Genomic DNA, 27,823 nt, shown 5'->3' on the forward strand with positions numbered 1-27,823 from the left:
GTTGGAATTTGGTGTATTATGTCCCAGCACCTTCTTAAAATAAAAACTCAGTTTCTTGTGTTCCAGAAAACAGAAGGGAGGGAGAGCTCAGTGGTTTGAGCATTGGCCCGCTAAACCCAGGGTTGTGAGTTCAATCCTTGACGGGGCCACTTAGGGATCTGGGGCAAAATCAGTAAATGGTCCTGCTAGTGAAGGCAGGGGGGCTGGACTCAATGACCTTTCAAGGTCCCTTCCAGTTCTAGGAGATAAATTAATGGAGATATCCTATTTTAAAAGCAAAAATTAAATCAAACAAGGTTTTGTTTTTTTTTTTTTTAATCATCAGTTACAGATACAGTTTTTGCCATTGTTTATGTCAAAAATTCCTGGGTGTATTAGCAATGAAAGTTTGCTGGACAATGTACTCACTAAAGGAAAAATCTTTAACATATAAAGTTATATACACATATACCTGCACACTCACAGAGCAATTCCTTGCTTCTCTCTTTCTGGGATTATAAAGTGCTCTCGTGAGCTGTATATGGTATAGACGTTATCATAAAACAGAGACCAGAAATTCTTGGAATTCTCCAAACAGCAAAAGAAAAATAGCCAGAATAGAAAGGCTGTGAGGACAATTAAAGCAACAACCTGTGTTAAGATAGAGGGAAGCCCTGCTCAAAGTCCTCAGACTGGAGTGAGTAAAAAGAGGTGTGTCAACTCTCTGGGCAGCACAAAGGTTTTTACTGGGGAGTGTGAATATCCACAATATCAATTACTCTAATTCATCCCTAGCTCAATTTTAGAAGCATTTTTACCAATCTATCCAGTCAACGACCTTGTAGTTTAGCCCATAATTAATACTTTAAAAGTATAAAGAAGTTCAAGCTAAATACTTCCACTGCCTTGACCTTATTGGCTTAGGTTCTTGTTGGACTCCAACTCCTCACTCTGCTGTTCCTCTAGAATTGTGCACTCCTCTTTCTTTCCCAGACAGGTACCAAAAAATGTCTATTTCTGATCTCTGCTCCAGGACCAATATCTGCAAGTGTCTGCTGGTCCTAAAGAGATTTATTTTGGTCTAGTCTCAAAAAATAAATGTTTCTAAGCCATCCCATACTGGGAGATTATTGGACCGTAAGACCAGTGATTTGATTAACTTCTTACTATCCTCCACGCCACAGTCTCGCACTGCTACCATGACATGAGTTTAGTGATTGGCCGCTACCCCATGATCAGCTGGAGACAGAAACCACTACTTCATATCACATGAAACTGTGAAACACCAGCTTTCAATAGATGTACAGTATTCACTGCTAGCCTTAGGAGTCACAAGAGAATGAACTTTCAGCCTATCATGGGTTCTCTCAGCTTGGCAGTGCTTTCTCGGACCCGATCCAGGAGCGACTGCAAGTCCCAACTCGTGGACCCTGTGCAATTTTCAATCTTTGCCAAAGAACTCCGTCCTAAACGCATTTTATTTTTTTCAAATTGCTAACACACTCAAGATCATTACAACTGCTGCATGCTGTACCTTCTCCACCGTAAAAGTAACCTGTAGCATGAAACACCGCAAGAAGGCTCACATATATCCCTGTGAACATGGCTATATACACACACACCAGTCCCTTACATCGTGCTAGGATCATTCTGACCATTTACATTCCTGGGTTGCTTTCTCCTGCCTTCACATCCCCCAGCTCTACACCATTGTGCGATGTATGCTAGCAGTTAACTGAATCGAAGATGAGATCAGGCTTTAAGAAGTTTCACTTGGCTCCCAGAACACTGAACAGAATAGGAGCAGAGCAGCACAGTGGGAGACAGCGACAAAAGAGTGCGTCCTGGAAAGGACCTTCCCAATGGGGAAGTGGTTTTTTTGTTTGTTTTTTTTTAAAGCACTGTCTCCTTCCATCCATCAATGCAGCTGAAAGGGGACGTGAATGTGGCAAAACCACATAGCTGCTATTTGACTGGTACTAATTTGGACTATCATGCGCTTATTCTCTCGCTCTGATAGACATAGAATAGAAAGGGCCAGCCCAGCAGGCTAGTGGCAAAGCAGTGTTCTGTTATTCAGGGATCAGAGTCCAGCGCCTTCATTCCCAGGTGATGCCAGGGCAGCATGCTTAATCAACCCTTTGGCAGAAAGGAATGCGGCGTCTCACTCTCTACAGCTCCTGGGGGAACCAATGGGATCTGGAGGAAGAAGCATCAGAAGCATCGTGAAGTGCTTTAGGACTTTTATAGAGGGTGCTCAGTGGTTCCCAACCTATTCTATAACAGGACACCCTTCCCATATAGCCACGTGGGACGGGCAGGCTGGTTGAGAAAGCCTGCACAGTAAGCTTGTGTTTTGTTTTCACTATAAATTATTTTCCTGTACCTCTCATCCAAGTGGTTTTAACATCAACAGGCCTTGGGACAGCCTGCTGGCGGCAAGCCGAAAGGAAACAAAGGCTTCCGCTGTCTATCTATATGGAAATAATTTAGTAGAAAGGCTTTGCAAAGCTGAACAGAAGAGGAAGTTATCTGAACCCCTATCGTCATCAGATTGCAGCATACTTTTTAATTGGATCACCTCGTATCCAGCCACACGAAATTCAAATTAGGAAATAAAAAGAGGCTATTTGCCCCATGTTACCATACGGTCTGGTTCACAAAGGATACATAGACACATAAATAGCTACAAATGGAGGGTGGCTTGCATTCCTAATAGTACTCCCAGCTGGGGTCTGCAGTAATTAGATATTTTCTGCTTCAGTGGTTTCTAAGCTGGGCTTAACTAAATCAATAGGAGGGAAAATTCCTTCCTCTCAACGCAAAAGACAAGATAAAAGCTTGATTAAATATCCAATTGCAACTTTAAAACTCCACATCACAGTAATATTGTTTGGCACAAATATTAGACATTTCATCTTCAAAGATACTTGTAAACAAATGCTAATTAACCCTCAGAACACCTATGTGCAGCAGGCATCATTATTCCCCTTTCACAGATGTGGAAAGCTGTGACAAAGGTTGACTGACTTGCCCAAGGTTACAGAGGAAATCATCTAGGAGCTACAATTCCAGTTCACAGTTCAGGTTTGCAGTCACTACATACAAAATCTGCCAGGGTTTAACTAAAATCAGTTCGGAAATCAATTTATTTCAACCAGTGAAAACCAGTCTGTAGACACAATTTCATAAATTCACTGATTATGAAGCAAGAAGGGACCATTGTGATCATCTAGTATGGCTTCCTGTATTATACAGGAAGCCAGACATCAAAGAACCACAGAAATGTAGGGCTGAGAAGGGACCTTGAGCGGTCACAAAGTCCAGCCCCCTGTGCTGTGGCAGGACCAAGGGCTTGGCTACACTTGTGAGTTAGAGCGCATTAAAGCAGCCCTGGGTGCCCTAGCTCACTACCCATCCACACATAGAGCACTCTGACTCCGCAGCACTCCTAGTACTCCACATCGGCGAGTAGAATAACGTTTGCTGCGCCTTAGCTACAACCTTAGCCCGGGCATCAGTGTGAACGAGGTGTTGCATTACTGCGCTCTGATCAGCCTCCGGAAATGTCCCATAATCCCCTTAAGTCAAGTGGCCACTCTGGTCATTGTTTCTGAATCGCTGCAGGAATGCGGATATGCCCTTTCAAAGCTCCGTTTCTGACAGCTGGCATGCTTATCTGCTCCGAGACAAAGCAACCATTACTGTGGAACGCTGTGTGTGAGAGAGAGAGAGAGAGAGAGAGGGGCAGGGGAGAGGGGGGGTCTGCTGCTGTCTGAACTTACAAGACAGCATGCTGACATGCTCTCAGCCCCCCAAAAACCCACTCTCTCCCCCCACACACATACACACAACACACTCCCTATCACACTTCACCCCCCACATTTGAAAAGCATGTTGCAGTCACTTGCATGCTGGGATAGCTGCCCATAACGCACCGCTCCCAATGCCGCTGCAAGTGCCGCAAATGTGGCCACACCAGTGCGCTTGAAGCGGTCAGTGTGGACAGACTGCAGCACTTTCCCTACTGTGCTCTCCGAAGGCTGGTTTAACTCAAAGCTCTCTACATCTGCAAGTGTAGCCATGCCCCAAGTAAACCTAGGTCATCCCTGACAGTGTTTGTCCAACTTCTTTTTAAAAGCTTCCAATGATGGGGACTTGGAAGCCTATTCCAGAGCTTAGCTACCCTTACAGTTAAAAGTTTTTCCTAATGTCTAACCTACATCTCCCTTGCTGAGATTAAGCCCATTGATTCTTGTCCTACATTCAGTAGACATGGAGAACAACTGATTACCATCCTCTTTATAACAGCCCTTACCATACTGGAAGACTTATCAGGTCCCCCTTCAGTCTTCTTTTCTCAAGAACACACACCCAGTATTTTTAATCTTTCCTCATAGATCAAGCTTTGTCAACGTTTTATTTTTGTTGCTCTACTCTGGATATACTCCAGTTTGTCCACATCCTTTCTAAATTGTGGTGCCCAGCGTTGGATACAGTACTCCAGCTGGGGCCTCACCAGTGCTGAGAAGAGCAGGATATTTACTGCCTGTGTCTTACATACAACTCTCCTGTTAATACACCCCAGAATCATAATCAACCTTTTTTGCAGATGCATCACATTAACGACTCATATTCAGTTTGTGGTCCACCATAACCCTTTTCAGCATCCTTTTCAGCAGTACTACTACTTAGACAGTTATTCCCCATTTTGTAGTTGGGCATTTGATTTTTCTGTCTTAAGGGAAGTATTTTGCATGAGTCTTTATTGAATTTCATCTTGTTGATTTTGACCAATTCTCCAATTTCTCAAGGTCACTTTGAACGTTAAACCTGTCCTCCCAAGTGTTTGCAACCCTTCCCAGCTTGTTATCTGGGAATTTTATAAGCACACTCTCCACTCCATTATCCAAGTTTTTAATGAAAATATTGAATAGTACCGCATCCAGGACTGACCTCTGTGGGACCCCACTAGATACACCCTCCCACTTTGACAGCAAATCATTGATAACTACTCTTTGAGTATAGTCTTTCAAGTAGTTGTGCACTCACCTTATAGTAATTTCATCTAGACCACATTTTCCTAGTTTGCTTATGAGAATGTCATGCAGAACTGTGTCAAAAGCCTTACTAAAACCAAAGTAGATCACATCATCAGCTTCCCCCCCCCCACTAGGTCAGTAATCCTATCAAAGAAAGAAATTAAAATTGGTTTGGCATGATTTGTTCTTGACAAATCCATGTTGACTATTCCTTATAACCCTATTATCCTCCAGGTGCTTACAAATTGATTGTTTAATAATTTGCTCCAGTATCTTTCCAGGTATTGAAGTTAGTCTGACTAGTCTATAATTCCCCTGGTCTTTTTTGTTCCCCTTTTTAAAGACCGGTATTGTGTTTGCCCTGAATTATTTCCTGTTTGAACTAAAGAACATCTCTTCAAAAAACATCCCATCTTGATTTAAAAGTTTCCAGCAATAGAGACTCCAGCACAATCATTAGTAAATTATTCCAATAGTTAATTACCCCATCAAAAATTTGCACCTTATTTCTAGTCTGAATTTATCTAGCTTCAACTTTCAGCCATGGGATTGTGTTAGACCTTTGTCTGCTAGACTGAAGATCCCTCAATTACCTACTTGGGGAACAAATTTGACACTTATAAACTGTGATAAGTCACCCCCTTAACATTCTCTTTGTTAAACTAAAGGGATTGCACACCTGGAACCTATCACTATAAAGCATGTTTTCTAATCCTTTATTAATTCTTGTGGTTCTTCTTTGACTGCTCTCCAATTTGTCAACATCCTTCTTGAAGTGTGGAAACCAGAACTGGACACAGTATTCCAGCAGCCGTCACACCAGTGCCAGATACAAAGGTAATATATCCTTTCTACTCCTACTTGATACTCCTCTGTTTAGGCATCCAAGGATCGCATTAGCTCTATTGGCCACGGCCTCGCAGTAAGAGTTCATGTTTTACTGATTATCCAGCATAGAATCATAGAACCATAAGGTTAGAAAGGACCGCAAGGGTCATCTAATCTAACCCCCCCCCCCCCCCCCCCCCAAGATGCAGGATTTGTTGTGTCTAACCACCCAAGACAGATGGCAATCCAGACTCCTTTTGAAAACAGTCAGTGAGGGAGCTTCCACAGCCTCCTAGGCAGTCTGCTCCATTAGCATGACCCCCAAGTCCTTTACAAAGTCACTGCTTCGCAGAATAGAGTCCCCTATCCTGTATGTATGGTCTACATTCTTTGTTCCTAGATGTATACATTTAGCCATATTACAATACATATTGCTTGCTTGCACTCAGTTTACAAAGCAATCCAGATTGTCCTGTACCAGTGATCTGTCTTCTTCATTGTTTACCACTCCCCCGATTTTTGTATCATCTACAAACTTCATCAGTAATGCTTGTGTTTTCTTCCAGGTCATTGATAAAAATGCTAAATAGCATAGGGCCAATAATTTATCCCTGCAGGACCCCACAAACACACCTGGTTAATGATTCCCCAATTACATTTTGAGACCTACTAGTCAGCCAGTTTTTTAAATCTGTTTAATGAACGCCGAGATGATTTTGTATTCTTCTACTTTAATTAAAATGCTGTGTGGTACCAAGTCAAATGTCTTACAGAAGTCAAAGGTAATAGTATTTGTGTAATATACTTAATCAACCAAACTTGTAATCACTTAAAAAAAAGATATCAAGTTAGTTTGACAGGATCTATTTTCCATAAACCCAGGATGATTGGCATTAATTATATTACCCTCCTTTAATTCTTTATTAATCGAGTTCTGTATCAGCCATTCTACTATCTTGTCCACCACTGATGTCAGTCTGATAATTCTATAAGTACCTGGATCGTCCTGTCTACTATTTAAATATTGACACATTCACTTTCTTTTAGTGCTCTAGAACTTACCCAGTGTTCCAAGATTTATTGAGAATCAACGTTAACAGTGCAGAGAGCTCTATGGCCAGTTCTTTTAAAAGTCCTGGATTTAAGTTACCTGAACCTGCTGATTTAAAAGCATCTAGTTTAGTAGCTGCTGCTTAACTTCCTTAGACGAGTTATTTAAACTGGTTCAGAAATGGTTTAGCTCTTTCTTACTGAATTAGGATAAATCAATATAATCCACTAGTAAACCAATTTAAGCATTATGAAAACACTGTTTCATAAGAACACCTCCTGAGTTTGGTCAGTTCAGGGGAAAAGGAGATGGAAAATCATCTCAACTGACAGCAGTGAAATGGGTTTGTGGAATACATTACTCGAAAAGGCATCAGAGCAAAGAGCACTAACCAGTCCAAGAGAAATCTACACTGGTTGCTAAGGATTAACAAGGAGGGAAGGAGAGAGAGACTAGGATGGGTAGGGCCAGGACTTGATGTGCCATACAAATACCATAAGTCCCCTGTGCATAGCAGGGCACTCAGTGCTATTTACAAAGCACTGTACAATACCCAAATATTGGGGCCCTTTTATAACCAAGGCCTCGTCTATGCTAGAAAATTAGGTCTGTCTACGTCACTCCAGGGGTGTGAAAAATCCATACCCCGGAGTGAAGCGGTTAAACCAACCTAACTCCCAGCATAGACAGCACTCAAGTCGATGGGAGACTTCTCCTGTTGACCTTGCTACCACCTCTCAGAGAGGTGGAGTACCTATGCCCATGGGAGAATCCTTCCCATCAGAATAGGTAGTGTCTTCAGCTGCAGCGTTTTAAGCATAGACAAACCCAGAGTTAAGTAACTGCAGAGGGAGCGAGAAACAAAGAGGTACAGATAGGGAGAAAAGGCCAGTCTTCAACAGAGTATTGAGAAAAGATGGAAAGGTACTAGAAACCTGTTCCGGGCATCCATAAAGCAACAACACAAGAGCCCCAAGAGACAGAAGAGCTGCAGCAACTAGACACAGAAGGCATGTCTACACTGCAGTAAGACACATGCTTTTCACTCCCTGATCTGTATTGTTGGGTGATTTTTCTATGCACAGCTAAACAGACCAAATTTCCCTTCCAAGGGAGGCTGCATTTTGGGGGTTGGAGCGTAGGGGATTCTCCTTCATTTCAACACTATTGATCAGGTGTCAACAGTGCATTCAGCACAGTATGAAATTGCCATACCAAGTAGAGGGCTGTGGTGGCTACTACCCCCACACGGAGTTTGGCATCACCCACATCCAGCCCGCAAAGTGCTTTGGGGCAGAAGCTGTCAGAGACATTTAAAATGCCAACAGCCTGTACTATCACAAATGTGGGAGATAATTCTCCCTGAAGCCAGAGGGTGGGATGGGAAAGGAGAGGCAGGTAGAGGGGGAGCCTGTGGAGAAGGGGGTATCTTGGTTCTGGGAGGGGGCTGAGAAGAAAACTGGGGGCCCTGAGGTGCATGTGAAAGGGGAGCTGGGGGCCATGGAGTGCATGTGGAAGGGGAGCTCAAGCAGGAAGCTAAGGGAGAAGCACTGAGGATGGGGCTGTATTGTTGGAGGAGAACAAGGGGGGCTGTGGGAGTGAGGGTGCAGGGGTCAGGAAGCTAAGGAGGCATGGGGAGCTGTGGGAGGGGAACCTGAGTGGGGTGGGGGGAGTATTAGAGATGGGTCTGTATTGGGAGATGGGAGGGAGAGCTGGGGCCAGAAGGAGGCTGTGGGAAGGGGGGTTAGGGGGGAGCACTGGGAATGGGCTGTATTGGGAGAGGAGAGATACAGGGCTGGGGGGAGCGGTGGGATGGGGCTGTATTTGGGGAGGCAAACAGGGGCTCGGGGAAGGGATCTAGGAATGGGGCTGTATTGGGGGGGGAGTATGGGGGGGCTGAGGGAAGCCCTGGGGAGATGGGCCTATATTGGGGGACGAGAGGTATGGGGCTTTATTGATTTTGTTCCAGATGTCCTGGCTGATGCTGCTGCCCAAGTATGTGAATGTTTCTACATTGGTGAGAACATAATCCTCTATCCGTACTGGTGATGGTGAGGCAATATTAAAGGTCATGATATCTGTCTTATTGCGGTTGATTTTCAGTCCAATTTGCTGGCTGAATGCGTTGAGTCGAGTTGTTTTTTCTTGTATATGGTGTTGGGTATATGATAGGAGAGCGACATCATCTGCAAAGTCCAGGTCTTCAAGGGATGAGAAGAATGTCCATTTAATGCCTCTTGGCATGTCTTCTGTTGTACGCCTCATTACCCAGTCGATGGCAATGTTGAAGAGGATTGCAGACACGACACACCCCAACATACTCCTGTTTTGACTGCAAAACTGAGCTCACTCTGATCAACACTGCATATAAAGTTGAAATAGAAGCTTTTGATGACGTTGATTATATGGAAAGGAATTCTATATGCCTGCAGAATACGCCATAGGCTGGTCCTGTGAATGCTATCAAAAGCCTTCTCAAAGTCAATGAAATTTATGTAGAGTTGCCATTGCCATTCTAAGCACTGTTCTATTATGATCTGGTCTGTGCATCCACGCCCTTTCCAAAAACCAGCTTGCTCTTTTCTGAGAACGCTATCAACTACCTCTGATATACGCTGGACCAGGGATAGGCAACCTATGGCACGTGTGCCAAAGGTGGCACGCGAGCTGATTTTCAGTGGCACTCTGTGACGAACTGGGACTGTTCTTACTGTGATCTGTAAGTGCTGACAGGGGAGTGTGGCTAGGATGGTCTCCATTGGGGGATGGGAGAATGACTGAAGGGAAATACCTGAGCCTGTAACATGAGAACCCAGGAGGGGGCTGGAGCGAGGTGACACCTTTGCCCGGGAAACTGAACAAAGGCTGTGGGAGGGGTCGCTGAAGGCAGACTCGGGGAAGCTAGCTGGTGAGGAGGCTGGAGGCAGGGAGGGCTCTGACCTCTGGAGGGGGCTTGGGGTGCCCAAGGACCCCAAGATGGACCTAACTGAGGGGTATCCTGTTGTCTGTGCCTGCAAGACCTGTCTCGGACTGTATTCCCGTCGTCTAAATAAACCTTCTGCTTTACTGGCTGGCTGAGAGTCATGGTGAATCGCAGGAAGCCGGGGGTGCAGGGCCCTGAGTCCCCCCTTACTCCGTGACAACTGGTGGCAGCGGTGGGATCTACTGCACCCCGTGGACGGCGCTTCCTGCAGTAAGTGACTGGGGAGAAGTAAAACGAAGGGGGATTGACGGGGACCAGGCGTGCTGAGGAGTCAGAGAGAGACGGTTATCACCCCTGGGAGTGTGTGACCAGAGAGAAGGACTTTTGCAGTAACAGGGTCCCCCGGGGGATCGCAGCGAGTGGTCCCAGGGGGGGAGGAGTCTGCAGCTCGACCCTGGCAGAGAGGTGGTGACCTCGAGAAGGGCTGGCACACTAGGGGTCTCCCTGGAGACTGTGGGGAGCGGTGAGCACACAGGCCTGTGAGCGGCCAGCAGGAAGATGTATGCCAAGCGGCTTAAGAGCGACCTGGTGGAGCTGTGCAAGCAGAGGGGGGTGCACATTGGGAGGCTCACCAAAGAACAGCTCATTGCCCAGCTGGAGAAGGGAGATCGCGCGAATGAACTGATCCCTGTCTCTGAGGGAAGCAGCCTGGCAGATGCAGCGCAGGCCCCAGTGTCTGTCCCAGCTGGGAGTGGTCAGCCGGCTGCTGAGGGCTTCCAGAGACCCCTCCTTCCTACGCCTAGGGGAAGGGTGGGGAGGAGCCCAGCAAATACCGAGGGCGCAGTGACCCCCCCGGCCAGCAGGGGATCCTCCCGGCGACGCTCGGCATCCGTGGAGCGGAATGGGCTGGAATGGGAGATAGAGCTAAAACTGAGAGAGCTGGAGGATCGTGAACACCAGAGACAGCATGAACGGGAGGAGAAAGAGAAACAGAGGCATCATGAACTGGAGCTGGCGAGGCTGAAGGGCCGCGAGCCCCCGGCTGCGGTGAGTGAGGGGGGACCCAGGACTGCACGAAGCTTTGATAAGTGCATCATGGCCCCACGCAAGGAGGGGGAGGACATGGATGACTTCCTGGATGCCTTTGAGACGGCCTGCGAGCTGCACCAGGTTGATCCTGCAGACAAACTCCGGGCTCTCACCCCCTTACTGGACCCCAAAGCCTTGGCCTTGTACCGCCAACTAGAAGAGGCGGAAAAAGGGGACTATGAACTATTCAAAAAGGCCCTGCTACGTGAGTTTGGGCTGACTTCTGAGATGTACCGGGAAAGGTTCCGGAGTCAGGATAAAACCCCGGAGATCTCATATCTGCAACTAGCCGTCCGCATGGAAGGATACGCCAGCAAGTGGGCTGCTGGGGCCCGGACAAAGGAGGACCTGGTTAAACTGCTGGTACTGGAGCAACTGTATGAGCGGTGCCCATCCGACCTGAGGCTGTGGTTGGTGGACAAAAAGCCAGAGAACCCGCGACATGCAGGCCGGCTGGCCGATGAGTTTGTAAAGAGCCGGTCAGGGGCTGGCAGGGAGGAGTCCCAAAGGAACAGTCCCACCTCAACGCAGAGCGAGAGTCACCATGGGCCATCCCAGCGGGAAAATGCGGAGAAACCCCACCAAAGGGGAAGATCCAGCGTCAGGTCCATCCAACCCACTCGAGGGGACCCCTGGGACATGGTCTGCTATCACTGTGACCAAAGAGGTCACATACGGGCCCAGTGCCCCAGGCTCAGGGACAGACTGAGCAGACCAAACCCACAGAGGGTTGACTGGGTAGAGACCCAGCCGGGCGAGAGGCAGCACTCCCAGGGAAGGGGGGCTGGCAGAGTACCACCTGCTAAGGAGGGAGGAGAGCTCCAGGCCTGCTCCTCTGCGGGGCGGGATGCTCCAGACTCAGGGTTTTTGGTTTATACGGTGGGCGCGGGGCGGTCCCTCCGGAAAGAGTACCTCGTTCCCCTGGAGGTGGATGGGAGGAAGGTCGATGGATACTGGGATACGGGCGCAGAGGTGACGCTGGCCCGGCCCGAGGTGGTGCCCCCAGATCAGGTGGTGCCCAACACCTACCTGACCCTGACGGGGGTGGGCGGGACACCAGTCAAAGTGCCCGTGGCGAGGGTACACCTGAAGTGGGGGGCCAAGGAGGGCCCCAAGGATGTGGGGGTGCACCCGTATTTGCCCACTGAGGTGTTGATGGGGGGGGACCTGGAGGACTGGTCAAGCAACCCACCAAGTGCACTGGTTGTGACCCGCAGTCAGAGCCGGCGAGGGGCACTGCGCCCTGGCCTTGGGGAGGGTGCCTTGCCCGAGGCGCAGGACCCTAACCTGGTGGGGAGGGAACGCCCAGGGACACGGCTCAGGGAGGCTGCGGCCTCAGACCCAGCCGGCAAGAGAGAGCAGGTGGCCATCCCTGTCCCAGCTGCTGAGTTCCAGGCCGAGGTGCAGAAAGACCCCTCCTTACGGAAGATAAGGGACCTGGCCGACCTCGGTGCGGTACAGGCCATGGGGAGAGGTGGCCGGAAAAGGTTCCTGTGGGAGAAGGGGTTCCTGTACCGAGAATGGGCTCCCCCAGGGAAAATGGAGTCAGGGGGGTTCAGGAGGCAGCTGGTGGTACCCCAGAAGTATCGCCGCCAGCTGCTGTACCGGGCCCATGACACCCCGCTCTCAGGGCACCAGGGAACCTGGTGTACCCAGCAGAGGCTGCTACGGAGCTTTTACTGGCCTGGGGTCTTTGTTACTGTCCGGCAGTACTGCCGATCCTGTGACCCTTGTCAGAGGGGAAGGAAGGCCCGGGACAAGGGGAAAACGGCTTTAGGACCCTTGCCCAGCATAGAGGAGCCTTTCCAGAGGGTGGCCAAGGTTAAAAGCGGGGCTCTGAACCAAGAGAGCCCGAAGCACAGACCTCCAGACTGGAGCGCTGGGAGAAGACCGCAGCCCAGTTGGAACCCCAGGGGTATTGGGGTGGGAAAAGGGCACAGGCCGCATAACCCTTCCCCCATGCGAACTGCAAATGCCCTCGAGCACCCCCGACCTAAGGGGGGGAGTGAAACTGGAGGGGCCTGGTGTAATTCTCACCCAGGAATGGGAGGGATGCTGGGGCATCCATGGGAACGGGGGTAGGTTCGAACTTCCCCGGGTCACTGGCTAAAGTGACCCCGCTCAGTTCGGTCTCGAAGGGGGGAGATGTGACGAACTGGGACTGTTCTTACTGTGATCTGTAAGTGCTGACAGGGGAGTGTGGCTAGGATGGTCTCCATTGGGGGATGGGAGAATGACTGAAGGGAAATACCTGAGCCTGTAACATGAGAACCCAGGAGGGGGCTGGGGCGAGGTGACACCTTTGCCCGGGAAACTGAACAAAGGCTGTGGGAGGGGTCGCTGAAGGCAGACTCGGGGAAGCTAGCTGGTGAGGAGGCTGGAGGCAGGGAGAGCTCTGACCTCTGGAGGGGGCTTGGGGTGCCCAAGGACCCCAAGATGGACCTAACTGAGGGGTATCCTGTTGTCTGTGCCTGCAAGACCTGTCTCGGACTGTATTCCCGTCGTTTAAATAAACCTTCTGCTTTACTGGCTGGCTGAGAGTCATGGTGAATCGCAGGAAGCCGGGGGTGCAGGGCCCTGAGTCCCCCCTTACTCCGTGACACACTCACACTGCCCGGGTCCTGGCCACCAGTCCGGGGGGCTCTGCATTTTCATTTAAAATTAAATGAAGCTTCTTAATCATTTTAAAAACCGTATTTACTTTACATACAACAATAGTTTAGTTATAGATTATAGACTTGTAGAAAGAGACCTTCAAAAAAACATTAAAATGTATTACTGGCACGCGAAATCTTAAATTAGAGTGAATAAGTGAAGACTCGGCACACCACTTCTGAAAGGTTGCCGACCCCTGGGACTATGATCTTACACAATACTTTGCTTGGCGCAGATAAAAGTGTGATACCACGGCAGTTATTACAATCACAGAGTTCCTTTCTTTGGTATCTTCACTATAACCCCATTGGTCCACTCCTCTGGCACTTTTTCCCTTTCCCAGACTGATGTAAATAGAGGGGCCAGGATAGATCCTGCTAATTTAGGATTTACTTTGAACAATTCTGCATTCAAGTTATCCTTGCAAGGAGCTTTCCCATTTTATAAGGATTTGATGGCTTGAATGATCTCTTCCTTAGTTGGGGTGTCTGTGTTGATATCAAGATCTTCTTCTGCCTCCTGGATGTTTGCTTCCTCTTTAGGTGGCTCCCTGTTCAGCAATTCTTTGAAACGCTCTGTCCAGCGCATTTCTTGTTCTTTTTCGGTTGTTAGTTCCTGATGAGAATGTTTGTTGGTGTCTGCTATTTACCACTGATAAGCTGCGTCATTTTGTAGACAGTTCCTTGTTCACCACGAGCAGCTGCATCCTCTGCTTGTGTTGCCAGGTTATCAATATAATGCCGTTTGTCTGCTCTCACAAGGCGTTTGACCTCATGGTGTGCCTTGCTATACTGCTTGTGGTATTTGTCCTTCAGCTTCTGGGATTTTGTTTCAAACTTTTTTCTTCAGGGGTCGTCTGGTTTCTATGGTGTTCCATGTGTTGGGTGTAATCCACTCCTTTCTTCTCTTCTGCCTGTAGCCCAGACAAGCTTCATTGCTCTGTTTATAAATTGCTGTTACTTTGTCCCACTTCTTGTTGATCTCCTCATCCGCATTCCCCTCCTCTTCATCAAGCTCTGCAAGGGCTTGAAACCTGTTCTTTACCTGCAGAACGAAGGCTTTCTGTATTTCAAGGGACTTTCGCTTGTCAATATCATAACATCTATGTCCCTTGTTTGGTGGACCCACACTTCTCAGTTGTAGCTTGATGTTACAAGGTGGTGGTCGCTGCCAACATCTGCACCCCTTCTCACTTTCACATCTGTCAGGGAGTGTCGCCATTTGCCATTGATCATGATATGGTCAACCTGGTTCTTATCTCTGCCACTTGGATAATACCATGTCAGCTTGTGAATTTCACAATGTTCAAATAGGGTTCCGCTGATGACTAGGTCATTCATATTATAGAAATCAACAAGCCTTTCTCCATTTTCATTCATCGTGCCACACCCATGTGTTCCCATTGCTCTGTCGTTGTTTGTGTTGTCCTTACCGACCTTGGCATTCAGGTCTCCCATGACGATAGTTAGAGAGAGTACCACGCCACAACCTAACTCTGCCGGTAATGTAAGGTAGAATTTGTCCTTTACTTCTTCATCACTGTCATTTGTCGGAGCATAACACTAAATCAGGGTGATATTATTAGGTTTTCTTTCAGTCTGGCTCTCGTAAGTCTGCTGCTGATGGATTTCCATTCAAGCAGGGAACGCTCCACTCCTCCTTCAAAAGGATGGCAACACCCTCATAGTGTTGTCCATTATCCCGTCCAGAAAACAGCAGTTTCTCACGAGGCTGTTAATCTTCCTGATCCTGACCATCTGCTCTCACGGACACCCAGGATGTGTAAGCTGTAGCATCTCATCTCTGCTGTGCCCTGAGCTAGCTTCCTAGTTTCATACATTGTTCATACGTTCCAAAAACCAAGTTTGGTTTTTGTCTTGGTGTTGAGCACTTCAGTCTTCATGCCAGTGGCTTCCTTTTAGCTTTCACCACTGGCAGTCAGACAGGTCATTGGCTCCTGAAGGCCATCACACATAGTAATGGTCAATTTCTCAGTTGCTGTTTCCATAACGTATTTTGTTTTTTACGATACAGGTTTGTTAGCCCTGTGCCTAACCCTCAACCTGGAGGACCAGGGTGTCTGTTTTGTCCGGCACCTCCCCCACAGACCAATTCGGCATGGTTGAACCTACCAGGAGCAAAAAGCCCCCACCGACACAGACTCTGGGGATCATTAGAGAACGCAACCTGTCCCACCACGACAAGGCACAGACACCAGAGGACGGTGGAACAAGCCAGGACATCCAGAACAAAATCAGTAAAGCCAGGAACACCTTCAGGAGTATAATGCAGTCTGGAAATCATCAAAATACAACACCAAAACCAAACTCAAGATTTATCAGAGCTGCATACTTTCAACACTACTTTAGAGTGCAGAATGCTGGGGAATGAGAAAGTAGGACATGTCCAAAATTCCATACAACCTGCCTCAGAAAAAACCTCCGTATCTTTTGGCACAGAACAATCTCAAACCAAGATCTATTGACAAAGTGCAGCCAAGAGGATCTGAGCACCATCATTGCCAGGAGGCATTGGAGATGGATCGGTCATGTGCTTCAGATGGAAACTGATTCCATCACCAGAGTAGCAATAAGATGGACACCTGAAGGCAAACGAAAACGAGGCCGCCCAAAAACAACAGGCCGAAGAGCTGTGGAAGCCGAGCGAAAAACCTGGGGCACAGCTAGGGAATCACTGAAAGACTTGCCAGAAACAGCCAGGAGTGGAGGAGCTTAGTCACTGCCCTAAACGCCAGAGGCGTAATAGGAATATGATGATGATGAGGTATGGGGGCTGTGGGAAGAGGAGCTAGGGGGAGCACTAGGGATGGGGCTATTTTGGGGGATGCACATGGGGGCTGGGGGAAGGGGGCTGGGCCTGTATTGCGGAGGGGAGGGCTAGGGATGGGACTGTATTGGGGGAGAGGAGGTACAGGGGGCTGGGGAAGTGCTAGGGATGGGGCAGTATTCGGGGAGGGGAGGTACAGGGGGAGGGGAGAGCGCTAGGGATGGGGCTGCATTGGGGGAGGGGAGAGCGCTAGGGATGGGGCTGCATTGGGGGAGGGGAGGTACAGGGGGCGGGGGAGCGCTAGGGATGGGACTGTATTGGGGGAGGGGATGGGGCTGTATGGGGGGAGGGGGAGGTACAGTTGGAACGGTAGGGATGGGGCTGTATTGGGGGAGGGGGAGGTACAGTTGGAACGGTAGGGATGGGGCTGTAATGGGGGAGCACTAGGGATGGGGCTGTATTGGGGGAGGGGAGGTGCACAGGGAGGTACAGGGGAACGGGGATGGGGCTGTACTGGGGGAGGTGAGGTGCCCGGAGAGGGGAGGTACAGGGGAGGGGTAGGGATGGGGCTGTATTGGGGAGGGAAGGGGGATCAGGCTGTATTGGGGGGAGGGGAGGGATGGGGAGCGGTAGGGATGGGGCTGTATGGGGGGAGGGGAGGTACTGGGGGAGCGGTAGGGATGGTGCTGTATTGGGGAGGGAAAGGGGATGGGGCTGTATGGGGGGGAGGAGTGGTACAGGGGGCGGGGGGGAGCACTAGGGATGGGACTGTGTAACAGGGTGCTGGCCAAATGGCACTGACTCAGCCCCTGTTAGCTCAGAGCCCGCTAGCTCAGCTCCCAGTAAGGGGAAGAGATTGGAGCGGACAGGCGGTGGCTGATTAAAGCCCTAAAGGGGAGACGCCTGTGAGCTTGATGGGGGAAGGCCTATAAAGCTAGCAGGAAGGAAGTAGGTGGGGAGGAACAGGAAAGTGAGGGCCTGTTGCTCCCCGCTAGCTGTAAGAGCAAGCTGTTCCCCAAGGGGCTACCTGCCTGATAGCAAACTGTATGAAGCTGTATCTAAGTGGTGGTGGGAAAATACAAGGAAATAAAAGGGCACTGGTGTTTGAAAGAGTGGTCTCCCGCGAATTTGTGCCGCGAGCAATGAGGGGCATGTCTACAAGCTGTATGGGTGGGGGGATGGGGCTGTATGAGGGGAGGTACAGGGGGCAGGGGGAGCAGTAGGGATGGGGCTGTATAGGCGGGGGTATAGGGCTGTATGCGGGAGGGGAGGTACAGGGGGGGAGCAGTAGGGATGGGGCTGTATAGGCAGGGGTATAGGGCCGTATGCGGGAGGGGAGGTACAGGGGGGGAGCGGTAGGGATGGGGCTGTATAGGCGGGGGTATAGGGCTGTATATGGGAGGGGAGGTACAGGGGGGAGCGGTAGGGATGGGGCTGTATTGGGGATGGGGATAGGGCTGTATTGGGGGGCAGGGGAGGTACAGGGGGGAGCGGTAGGGATGGGGCTGTATTGGGGCAGGGGAGGTACAGGGGGCTGGAGGAAGGGGGATGGGGCTGTATTGGGGGAAGGGGTGGGGGAGCGCTAGGGGTGGGACAGTATGGGGGGGAGAAGGGATATAGGGGGAGCACTAGGGATGGGGCTGGATTGCAGGAGGAAGGTGGGGGCGCTGCAACTGTATTAGGGGAGGGGAGGTACAGGGGGCTGGGGCTGTATAGGGGCAGGGGAGCGCTAGGGATGGGGCTGTATTGGGGGGAGGAGTGGTACAGGGGGCGGGGGGAGCGCTAGGGATGGGGCTATATTGCAGGAGGAAGGTGCGGGCGCTGCAGCTGTATTAGGGGAGGGGAGGTACAGGGGGCTGGGGCTGTACAGGGGCAGGGGAGCGCTAGGGCTAGGGCTGTATTGGGGGGAGGGGAGATACAAGGAGCTGGGGCTGTATTGGGGGAGGGGAGATACAGGGCGCGGGGGGGGTGCTAGGGATGGGGCTGCATTGCAGGAGGAAGTCGGGGCCGCTGGGGCTGTATTAGGGGACCTGGGAAGGAGGAACCGGGACTGACTCCCCTACAACTCACCCGCCGCTGCCACGCTGCACAGGCGCCGCCAACTCATGAGAGAAGCTGGGACCGGCACCCCGCGCTGGGGAAGCCCCGCCTATAGGGAACCCTCCCCACGCGTCACCGCGCGCGACCCCGCCCCCTGCGTCTCCCACGTGAGACAGGCGGCGCGCTCTTAGCCTCTGGAGTCTTAGCGTTGCTTAGCGGCGCCGGCGCCGCGTGATGACGTTGCAGGGTAGGTAGGCAGGTAGGTGAAGGGCGGGAACAAGGCGGCGCGTGGCGGCTGCTGGGACTGGAGGCCTCCTGCGCGCCCGGGCTTTAGTCACGTGAGTGGGAGTGAGCTCCCCGAAGGGGTAAACCATTGTGTCTTGAGAAGGGGCAGCCCGTGGGGCTGGACCACTGTGCGGAGCGGGGTGCTGGCTGTAAGGAGTGCGGCTTGGGACGGGCCTTGCTGAGCGAAGGGTCCGCTCGTGGGGGGAGGGGCACAGTGCCAGGCAGGCAGAGCGTGATGGTGGGAAGCTGGGCTACGGGCTAAACCATCATGGAGGAGGAAGTCGTGAGGGTGGGTTCTGGGGTGGGGACGTGACAGCCGCGGGGGGCTGGTGGGTTGGGGTCTCCTAGGTGTGACGCAGAACCTCGCCCCCCCAAACCACAGGGCTCACCCCTGGGGTCCCCGGCCAGCGTCACCATGGGGTAAGGTCTGTTTCCCCCTTTGCGCCCAGTACCAGAGCCCCCTCTGTGCCCCGCGGCCTGTCTCCTCCCCCTTGCGCCCAGTACCTCAGCCCCCTCTGTGCCCCACGGCCTGTCTCCTCCCCCCCCCCGCGTCCAGTACCAGAGCCCCCTCTGTGCCCCGCGGCCTGTCTCCTCTCCCTCCCCCCCCCCCCGCGCCCAGTACCTCAGCCCCCTCTGTGCCCCGCGGCCTGTCTCCTCTCCCTCCCTCTCCCTCCCCCCCCCCCGCGCCCAGTACCGCAGCCCCCTCTGTGCCCCACGGCCTGTCTCCTCCCCCTTGCGCCCAGTACCTCAGCCCCCTCTGTGCCCCACGGCCTGTCTCCTCCCCCCCCCCCGCGTCCAGTACCAGAGCCCCCTCTGTGCCCCACGGCCTATCTCCCCCCCCCCTTGCGCCCAGTACCTCAGCCCCCTCTGTGCCCCACGGCCTGTCTCCCCCCCCCCCCCGCGCCCAGTACCTCAGCCCCCTCTGTGCCCCATGGCCTGTTCCCCCCCCTTTGCGCCCAGTACCAGAGCCCCCTCTGTGCCCCACGGCCTGTCTCCTCCCCCCCCGCGCCCAGTACCTCAGCCCCCTCTGTGCCCCACGGCCTGTCTTCCCCCCCCCCCTTGCGCCCAGTACCAGAGCCCCCTCTGTGCCCCACGGCCTGTCTCCTCTCCCTCCCTCCCCCCCCGCGCCCAGTACCTCAGCCCCCTCTGTGCCCCACGGCCTGTCTTCCCCCCCCCCTTGCGCCCAGTACCAGAGCCCCCTCTGTGCCCCACGGCCTGTCTCCTCCCCCCCCCGCGCCCAGTACCTCAGCCCCCTCTGTGCCCCATGGCCTGTCTCCTCCCCCCCCCGCGCCCAGTACCTCAGCCCCCTCTGTGCCCCACGGCCTGTCTTTCCCCCCCCCTTGCGCCCAGTACCTCAGCCCCCTCTGTGCCCCATGGCCTGTTCCCCCCCTTTGCGCCCAGTACCAGAGCCCCCTCTGTGCCCCACGGCCTGTCTCCCCCCCCCCCCCCCGCGCCCAGTACCTCAGCCCCCTCTGTGCCCCATGGCCTGTTCCCCCCCTTTGTGCCCAGTACCAGAGTCCCCTCTGTGCCCCACGGCCTGTCTCCTCCCCCCCCCCTGCGCCCAGTACCTCAGCCTCCTCTGTGCCCCACAGCCTGTCTCCCCCCCCTTGCGCCCAGTACCTCAGCCCCCTCTGTGCCCCATGGCCTGTCCCCCCGCTTTGCGCCCAATACCTCAGCCCCCTCTGTGCCCCATGGCCTGTCCCCCCCGCTTTGCGCCCAATATCTCAGCCCTCTCTGTGCCCCACGGCCTGTGTCCCCCCCCCCCTTGCGCCCGGTACCTCAGTCTCCTCTGTGCTCCATGGTCTCTCCCCCCCGCTACCTCACCCCCTGTGCCACAGGGCCCTATGCACCTATTACCTCAGCCCGCTTCAGCATGCAGCTACCTCAGCCCACCCTGTGATCCATGACTTGCCCCCCCCCTTTGCGCTTGGCTACCTCAGCCTCCTCTATGCCCCATGGCCTCCCTCCCCTCCCCCCCCCCCACACACACACATCCCAGGACTCTCTGACCCCCGTGCCTGCTACTTCATTCTGCTCCCTCTGGACCCATGGCTTTACACCCTCTGCACTTGCTGCCTTAGCTCTCTCTGTGCACCATAGTCCTGCTACCTCCATGACCCTGGCCCTATTGCCCCCATGTTCCCTGGGTGACCTGCCTCCCACATCCCCTCTCCTGCCATGCCCCCTGGGGCACCTGTTATCCTCATGGCCCTCCCTCACATCTCTGTCACCCTGCTCTGGCTGCCCCTATAACTGCCTGTCACCCTGCTCTTGTCACTGCCTATTGCCCTGCTACACCAGCCTGTCACCCTGCCTATCACTCTGTCCCTGCTTCTCCCTACTTCTTTTTCTCAGCCCTTGTAGGTTTTATTTTCCTAGTTTCCCACTGTTGGGATGCTTTAGGATCATACGAGTTCTAGTTATAATACCTCAATCAATTAATCTGTCCTTGCAAGTGCAAGATAAGATCTGATCCATCTTGTGCTGGGGGCTCCTAATTGGATAGGTGTTTGTACATCACCCTATTGTGATGGGGCTTGATCCTGTTTGAAACCTTCAGGTGTTGCCACAACACAAATAACACATAGTAATGTGTTTAGCATGTGTGTGCTACGTGCAGAGTGGGGTCAGAGAAGGCAGGGGCAGGCTATAACTCCATTACATGGGAGCATTAGGGAGCTTTTAGAGTCAGACAAGTGGAAAAGCTATTGCAGTCTTAAGTTGTTGCGTGTGAGCTTAGTCATGACCCTGCTACACAGACTAGTCATGGAAGGTTATAGGAAGGAGGCTCCTACCCAGAGATCCCAGCTTGCAATATGGCCAGGTTTTGGTTAATTTGTGTCTAAAATTCACACAGCACCCTCGATACTGTAACCAGAATGGCTAAAAGATTTTATATGTGGAAAATATTGGGCCAAATTCATTCCTGGTGTCGCCCCTTTAAAGAGTTCAACCAGGGACAAATTTGGCCCACTGTAGTAAAGGGGGGAAAATAACTTCTTCCTATGTGAGGGTCGATATCAATGTATGAGGTGTTTGGGGCCACACTGCAGCCTACCCTATGCATTCAGGGGTGTAGCCAGCTGTCTGAAATGTGTGCTGGCTCTACTGCTCCCCTCCTGTGATTACACCCGTAACCCCACATGACAGACCTGATGTTGTACAACAGGATCATCACTAACCCTGCAGGTGCAGTTAGACTGAAATATGGAGCAGGTGTTAACCCTTGGGATACTGAAGAGTACATGTTTTGGGTACCTCTCCTTTTCCCCTCACCAGGCACGCGATTCCCTCCACCACCAATGATCCCTCCCTGCCAAAGCAATTTCCTCCTGCTGTTCATTCTCTCCTCTCAGCTGCCATTATTGCGTTGCCACACAGAGCTCTGAGCTCTGTACTGGTTCTTGGCGTATGAGAGGAGTTGTGAACCACCATCATAGCGGGAGAGCAGGGTCAGAGGAGGAGAGGTAGGTTTTTGAGAGCAGAGAGGCAGAGCCAGATGGGTTTCTCCATTGCAGAGTCCCAACGTGACCCATCTGTCAGCCATTAGAAAACAGCTCTTCTCCTTTGGCGCAGCAACTCCAGTGGCTTCTAGAAATTAGCCAGTTTCCAGATGACGTGTGTTTGGAAATTAGCTTATTTTCCTAAGGCTTAATAATAAAATCTGATGAAGAATTAAGTGAACTTGCTAATGGCTATGAGAAATGTTGCTGCAGAAAATTAAATGTCATACATTGGATATCTGCCTTATCTTCTGTTTCTGCTTTAATGAAAGTTGCACCATTGTTACCTGGAAAGATCAAAGAATGCAGAGCACAGATTGGCTTGACATGAGCAGCCGTATGCTATAATTTTGCAGAGAAAGAAGGTGAAATCATCAGTTCTCAGAACCTTCCTTTACACTAACTTTTTATTTTAAAGCACATTCCAAAATGCTAATGAGGTATCTCAGAATTGCAAGTTTTTTTTAAAAAATGGGCAGTTTCAGAAGAGATTTGATTAAAGTAGCAAGAAAAGGCTGCTTTGCTTGATCCATCTCTTTTTGGTCCATTTGGTCATTAGGTTACCTACAAAGAGAAGAACGTGTATGGTGCAGAGCTGTGGTGTAACAGTTGGATCACTTACCTTGAAGAACTTTATGGAATAGTTTCATGCAGCGGTTAAATCCAGTATTCCAGACAAAGCCCTTGTTGAACTAGTTCCTTGGACTTTTGTGGTTCTACCTAAGAGCGGGATGGCAGCAGTAAGCAGGACTCTGGGGTAAGCTTCACATACCAAATACTGTGACTTGGCTAAAGGGCTGGCTGATGTTGGTCAGGGTGTGTTCATTTTGATGGAATAAATGGGCAATCTGGCATTCTCTTCAGTGGGAGTTGACAGCACTCACCTCCTTGCAATAGGTAGTCAGTACCTCAAAAGATCAGACCTTTTATGACTAAGAATAAAGTTTGTAGTTATTCTCATTACGACAGGATCTGATCCTGCAGCCTTTATTGTCCAGATTGCCCCAGTGAAGTCAGTCACTGTGAGACCCTGTACCCCATGTTCACCATTTTATGTTATATTTTGTACAAAGTATGCCTTGTGAGGTATCATTAGAAAACTCATAATCCGCTGAATATTATTATCATGTTGAAATGTTACTCCTGGGGGAATTCTGTGAGATTGCGCAATGCAGAATTTTGCAGAAATTAATGTTTTTTGCACATAATTTCCTTTCCCCCACAGAAATGGATTGCAGGGCTGCTGGCCGCCACTACGGGCCACTGGATCTGGCAGAGCCCAGCTTGCACATAGAAGACACTGGGCCGGGGGAGGGAGTAGAGAAGGGGAGGGCAAACTACGGCCCGCGGGCTGGATCGAGCTCCTTGGGGCTTTGGATACGGCCCGTGGCACCACTGGCACCATATCCCTGCGGCCCCTGGGCAAGGCGGCTGAGGGCTCCATGCGTTGCCCTTGCTCCAGGCACCGCCCCCTGCAGCCCCCATTGGCCGGGAACGGGGAACTGCAGCCAATGGGAGCTTCGGGGGAGGTACCTGGAGGCGCGGCAAGGGCAGTGCACGCAGAGCCCCCTGTCCCCCAGGGGCCGCAGCGCTTCCGGGAGCGGTGCAGGGAGCCTGCCCTGGCCCCAGTGCACGCCGCTGCCACCCGGCGCCGCTTGAGGTAAGCGGCGCCGGGCTGGAACCCGAACCCCTCCTGTACCCCACCCCCCCAACTCCCTGCCCTAAGCCCCCTGCTTGCACTTTGCACCCCTCCTGCATCCCAATCCCCTGCCCTGAGCCCCCTCGTATACCCTGCACCCCTGCCCTGAGCCCCTGCTGCACCCTGCACCCCTCCTGTACCCCAACCCTCTGCCTGAGCCCCCTCCTGCAGTCCGCACCCCTCTTGCACCCCTGCCCTGAGCCCCCCCTGCAGTCTGCACCCCCTTTTACAGCTGTGAAAAACATGTCACAGACCACAAAATAAGCCCTTCCCTGTGAAATCTGATCTCCCTGTGCTGCTGGGAGTGCCCCAGCTGGGAGCTCCTAGCTGCTAGTCTGGGCTGAGCTGGGGAAGGACAGGACTTGTCCTTCCCCTGCATGGCGGCTCTTGGTGGGGAGATCAGACCTGCCTGCAGAGGTAGCACAGAAGTGAGGGTGGTACACCCTCACTTCTGCACTGCAGCAGCCCCGGAGCTGAGCTTGGGGCTTCCACCCCTCAGGGTGCCTGGGCGTGGGGCTTCTGCCCCCAATGGCTCCTGGAGTGCCCATGCGTTTATCCACCATTGACTGGGGCTAGCAGCTAGGAGCCCCTTGCAGGGCACTCCCAGCAGCAGAGGGAGATCAGATTCACCTCCAACTCTGGGAGCCTCTTTCCCTGCTGAAGGAAGCTCCAGGGCTGCTGCCCAGCTGTGAAGGCATCACAGAAGTGAAGGTGGCAATCCCCTGGCCCCCCTACAACAGCAACTCTCCCCCCTGCACCCCACGATCATCTTTTGGGTCGGGACCCCCATGGTTAAAATACCTTGAAATTTCAGATCTAAACAGCTGAAATAGTGAAACTGACAGATTTTAAATCCCTCTGGCTGTGAAATTGACCAAAATGGACCATGAATTTGGTAAGACCGTAGTCATGTATGTTAGTCAGGGCTGGCTCCAGGCACCAGCGCAGGAAGCAGGTGCTTGGGGCGGCCAATGGAAAGGGGCGGCACGTCCTGGTCTTTGGCGGCGGGTCCCTCAGTCCCTCTCGGAGGGAAGGACCGGCCGCCGAATTGCTGCCGAAGAATGAAGCGGCATGGTAGACCAGCCGCCGATCGCGGCTTTATCTTTTTTTTCTCTCCCCCTCTTCGCCGCTTGGGGTGGCAAAAAAGCTGGAGCCGGCCCTGATGTTAGTCTACTGAACTTGACTACCTTTTTCTCTGCCTCCCTATGGAATGGAGGGAAAGAATAACTAACCCTGCCCTGTTTGAATTCCCTTTAGTTTGTTGCGTCAGGATGCAATGCACAGGTTACTACCCATTGCTTGCCATCTGCATACATCCCTCAGCCAACATAACTCCAACAGGACGTCCATCGCCCGCATTCAGAGGCAGACGTACGGCAGGTCCTACCCAGTGCTCTTGGTCAGGCCTGATGGATCTACTATTCACATCCGCTATAAGGAGCCAAGGCGGATACTTACAGTAAGAAATATTGAGCAAAATCTATTTTTTAATAGAATTGCTGGGATGGAGGTTGTATTGAGTATTGCACAAATAGATATGAGTATTGCACAATATTGCATAATGAGAAGGATGGAGTTACAACTTTCTTTGAAGCATCCTGTATCAGTCACTGATGCACACATAGGATTTGCCATATTGGATCAAATCATTGGTGGTCAGGATATTAGACTGGATGGATCACTTTGATGCTGGTGATAAACCTCCAAATAGGCTTGTCCATTTGTCCGGGGGCAGAGTTGTCTCCATATCATGAAACATGAGGTTCAATTAACTTCCTCCAAGGAGGTAGAGCCTCCAGTATTTTTAATGGTCATCTCTTCAACAGGACATCAGGCTAGGTGGATCATTAGATACTGTTGGGGTGGCTGTTCCAGTGTTCCTACATCATAAATACTTTGTAAAGCTGTAGAAGTAGTACTAATTAGCAATCACATTGGATTTTTGGAAAGTTGTGTTCAGCTCTATCCCAATTTCTTCCTAGTTTGCTTCCCCAGCCGCCTCCACCCTGAGAGGGCCAAGTTACATTCATTAATCCCTGCTTGTTGAGGGCAGGCTGCATCTCCCTTTAGAGCCTGTTAACATTGCTCCAGGTGGTGGCCTGAATGATGAAGGGTGCTCCCTTCCCTTCAAATGGATTACTGAAGATGGAGGGGGCTAATCTTCAGAATTTTTTATTTTCCCCTCACCCATTTATAAGAATATGGGGCTGAAATCTCCCCTACCCTAGAAATGTAATGAATGCCCTGTCTGCGTCCTGTGGGTGGTTACAGTTCAGAAGCCACCTCATGCTCCAGGCATTTTTCAGGCAACCCCCGCCCCCCTCTTTCCCGCTGATCTCAGCCTCCTCTGGCCAAAGACAGGTCTCTGAGATACAGGCCTTTTAGGGGGGGAATGTGGTGATTCCAGGAACCAAATCCTTTTACTCCTTGGAAAGTCACTTGAATACAAGAGCAGGTGGGTCAGAGTCTGGATGGTTCAGGGGATTAGTAATAGGATAAAATGCCTTTCACCTTTAGGTCACCAGCACAAAACAAGTCCCAAAACTGAAAGTCATTGCCATCTGATGGATCTTACATACAAGTTTAGTGGGTCTTGGGTCAGCTCCCAGTGGGTAGGTGCCCACAGCACAAAACCCACCACCACCACAAATGGTTCTTATTGGCCTAGTACTGAATGAGTCCAATTGAATTATCATTGCATGCCTAGATGTGGTCCATCCAAGTCAGGGTTGATGCACCATGGCTGGTGGGGTGAGAAGTAGCCAGTGCTGTATCTCTAGTGTGGATAAGCACAGGACTACATTTCACAGAGCTGTTTGCCCAACACTTTTCTCCAGTAATAAATCCACTTAAAAATGCAATCTTCCTAATTGAAAAGAAACCCAATCCCTCCTCCCACTTATTCATTATTTTTTTTCAGCTTATTTTGCACAGTGTTAATAACTGCAACCTCTACATACCACAGTACTTTTCCCATTGCCCAGTCAACCCCTGTTGGAAGGTTAGATGCTTGTGTTCTGATGACCTTTCACTACTACATCATACATCCTCGGGATAACAGATGGATGCAGAATAACTTCTGCATCTGCCCCCAAACCAGTGAAACCCCAGCAATCAGTAAGAGAATTGTAATTAATAAAATGATTCCTATTTGATTAACCTCTATTGGGATTTTTATTTTGCAGCAAACTCCTCTCCTTTTGAACACTGAGGTATTTGAATAAGATGCCTTTGACTGATTAATTTTTGTTCCCTTCCACAGATGCCTGTAGACATTAACACTCTTTCCGAGGCCGAAAGAAGAGCGAGGTTACGGAAACGCGATCCCAGAAGGCTTAAGAGCAAACAGGAGCAAGTGTTGGATGATGATTTTAATTTGGACGATTACAGAAAATTTTGGAAGAAGAAATGAATTTGTTCTGAGGATCTGTGGAAGTGTAAAGGGAAGATTTGGCAACCTTGTCCTGCAGAGAAGGAGACTAACTTACTGTTATAAGGAGAAAGTTCGTAGCTGAGTAAAGGTTCTTTCTTTCTCTTCTGTGCACCTGTTTCATTTTGTATGTATGTGTTATTTAGTGTTGGTGAAAGCTACTGGACTGACAGTCCTGGAGACTGAAGTTTCTGTTTATCCACTACTCAGATACAGTATGGGCACTGGCAGTGCAAGATCCTCCAGTCCGACTCATCAAAAATACCTCAACCGTGATCATCTCATGGTCTAGATAATACTTAGTCCTGTCATGAGTGCAGGGGACTGGACTAGATGACGTCTCGAGGTCTCTTCCAGTCCTGTGTTTGTATGAACATATAAACGTCCGTACTGGGTCAGACCAAAGATCCATTTAGCCCAGTATCCTGTCTTCCAATAGTGGCCAATGCCAGGTGCCCCAGAGGGAATGAACAGAACAGGTAATCATCAAGTGATCCATTCCCTATCACCCA

The 27,823-nt window shown here is 51.2% G+C and overlaps 2 protein-coding genes across 8 annotated transcripts in view; one reads left to right on the plus strand and one right to left on the minus strand.

Annotated features, from left to right (window-relative positions):
* Positions 1–18,495, minus strand: part of GUK1 (guanylate kinase 1) — a 59,237-nt gene extending 40,742 nt beyond the window's left edge. For 2 of the 3 annotated variants that reach the window (XR_010561138.1, XM_065398717.1), the window contains exon 1: positions 18,425–18,495. Coding sequence is in view for 1 of the 3 variants with exons in the window: in XM_065398717.1 (XP_065254789.1) it covers positions 18,425–18,461 (37 nt within the window). In the remaining 2 variants the exon portion in view is untranslated. The remainder of the gene's footprint in view (positions 1–18,424) is intronic. The other variant, XM_065398718.1, reaches the window with a different exon arrangement.
* A 109-nt stretch (positions 18,496–18,604) lies between these two features.
* Positions 18,605–27,416, plus strand: MRPL55 (mitochondrial ribosomal protein L55). 5 transcript variants are annotated; one of them, XM_065399261.1, is made up of 5 exons: positions 18,634–18,732; positions 22,455–22,547; positions 22,742–22,939; positions 25,139–25,340; positions 27,144–27,416. In XM_065399261.1, the coding sequence occupies exons 3-5, from the start codon at positions 22,914–22,916 to the stop codon at positions 27,291–27,293; spliced, it is 378 nt and encodes a 125-aa protein (XP_065255333.1). In that variant the 5' UTR covers positions 18,634–18,732; positions 22,455–22,547; positions 22,742–22,913; the 3' UTR covers positions 27,294–27,416. The 5 variants fall into 5 exon arrangements, with proteins under 5 accessions (XP_065255335.1, XP_065255334.1, XP_065255333.1 ...); XM_065399263.1 differs by lacking the exon at positions 22,455–22,547 and having other exon boundaries at positions 18,605–18,641; XM_065399262.1 differs by lacking the exon at positions 22,455–22,547 and having other exon boundaries at positions 18,612–18,653.
* The last annotated feature ends 407 nt before the right edge of the window (positions 27,417–27,823 follow it).

The sequence above is a fragment of the Emys orbicularis genome, chromosome 2 (assembly GCF_028017835.1).
Source record: "Emys orbicularis isolate rEmyOrb1 chromosome 2, rEmyOrb1.hap1, whole genome shotgun sequence".
NCBI lineage: Eukaryota > Metazoa > Chordata > Testudines > Emydidae > Emys > Emys orbicularis.

Excerpts from the sequence above, each read along its gene's own strand:
- MRPL55 (XM_065399263.1), top strand. The coding sequence starts at position 22,914 with ATGGCAGCAGTAAGCAGGACTCTGGG. Across the intron at positions 22,940-25,138 it reads GCAGTAAGCAGGACTCTGGG|TTTGTTGCGTCAGGATGCAA; the intron begins GTAAGCTTCACA and ends AATTCCCTTTAG. Across the intron at positions 25,341-27,143 it reads AGCCAAGGCGGATACTTACA|ATGCCTGTAGACATTAACAC; the intron begins GTAAGAAATATT and ends TCCCTTCCACAG.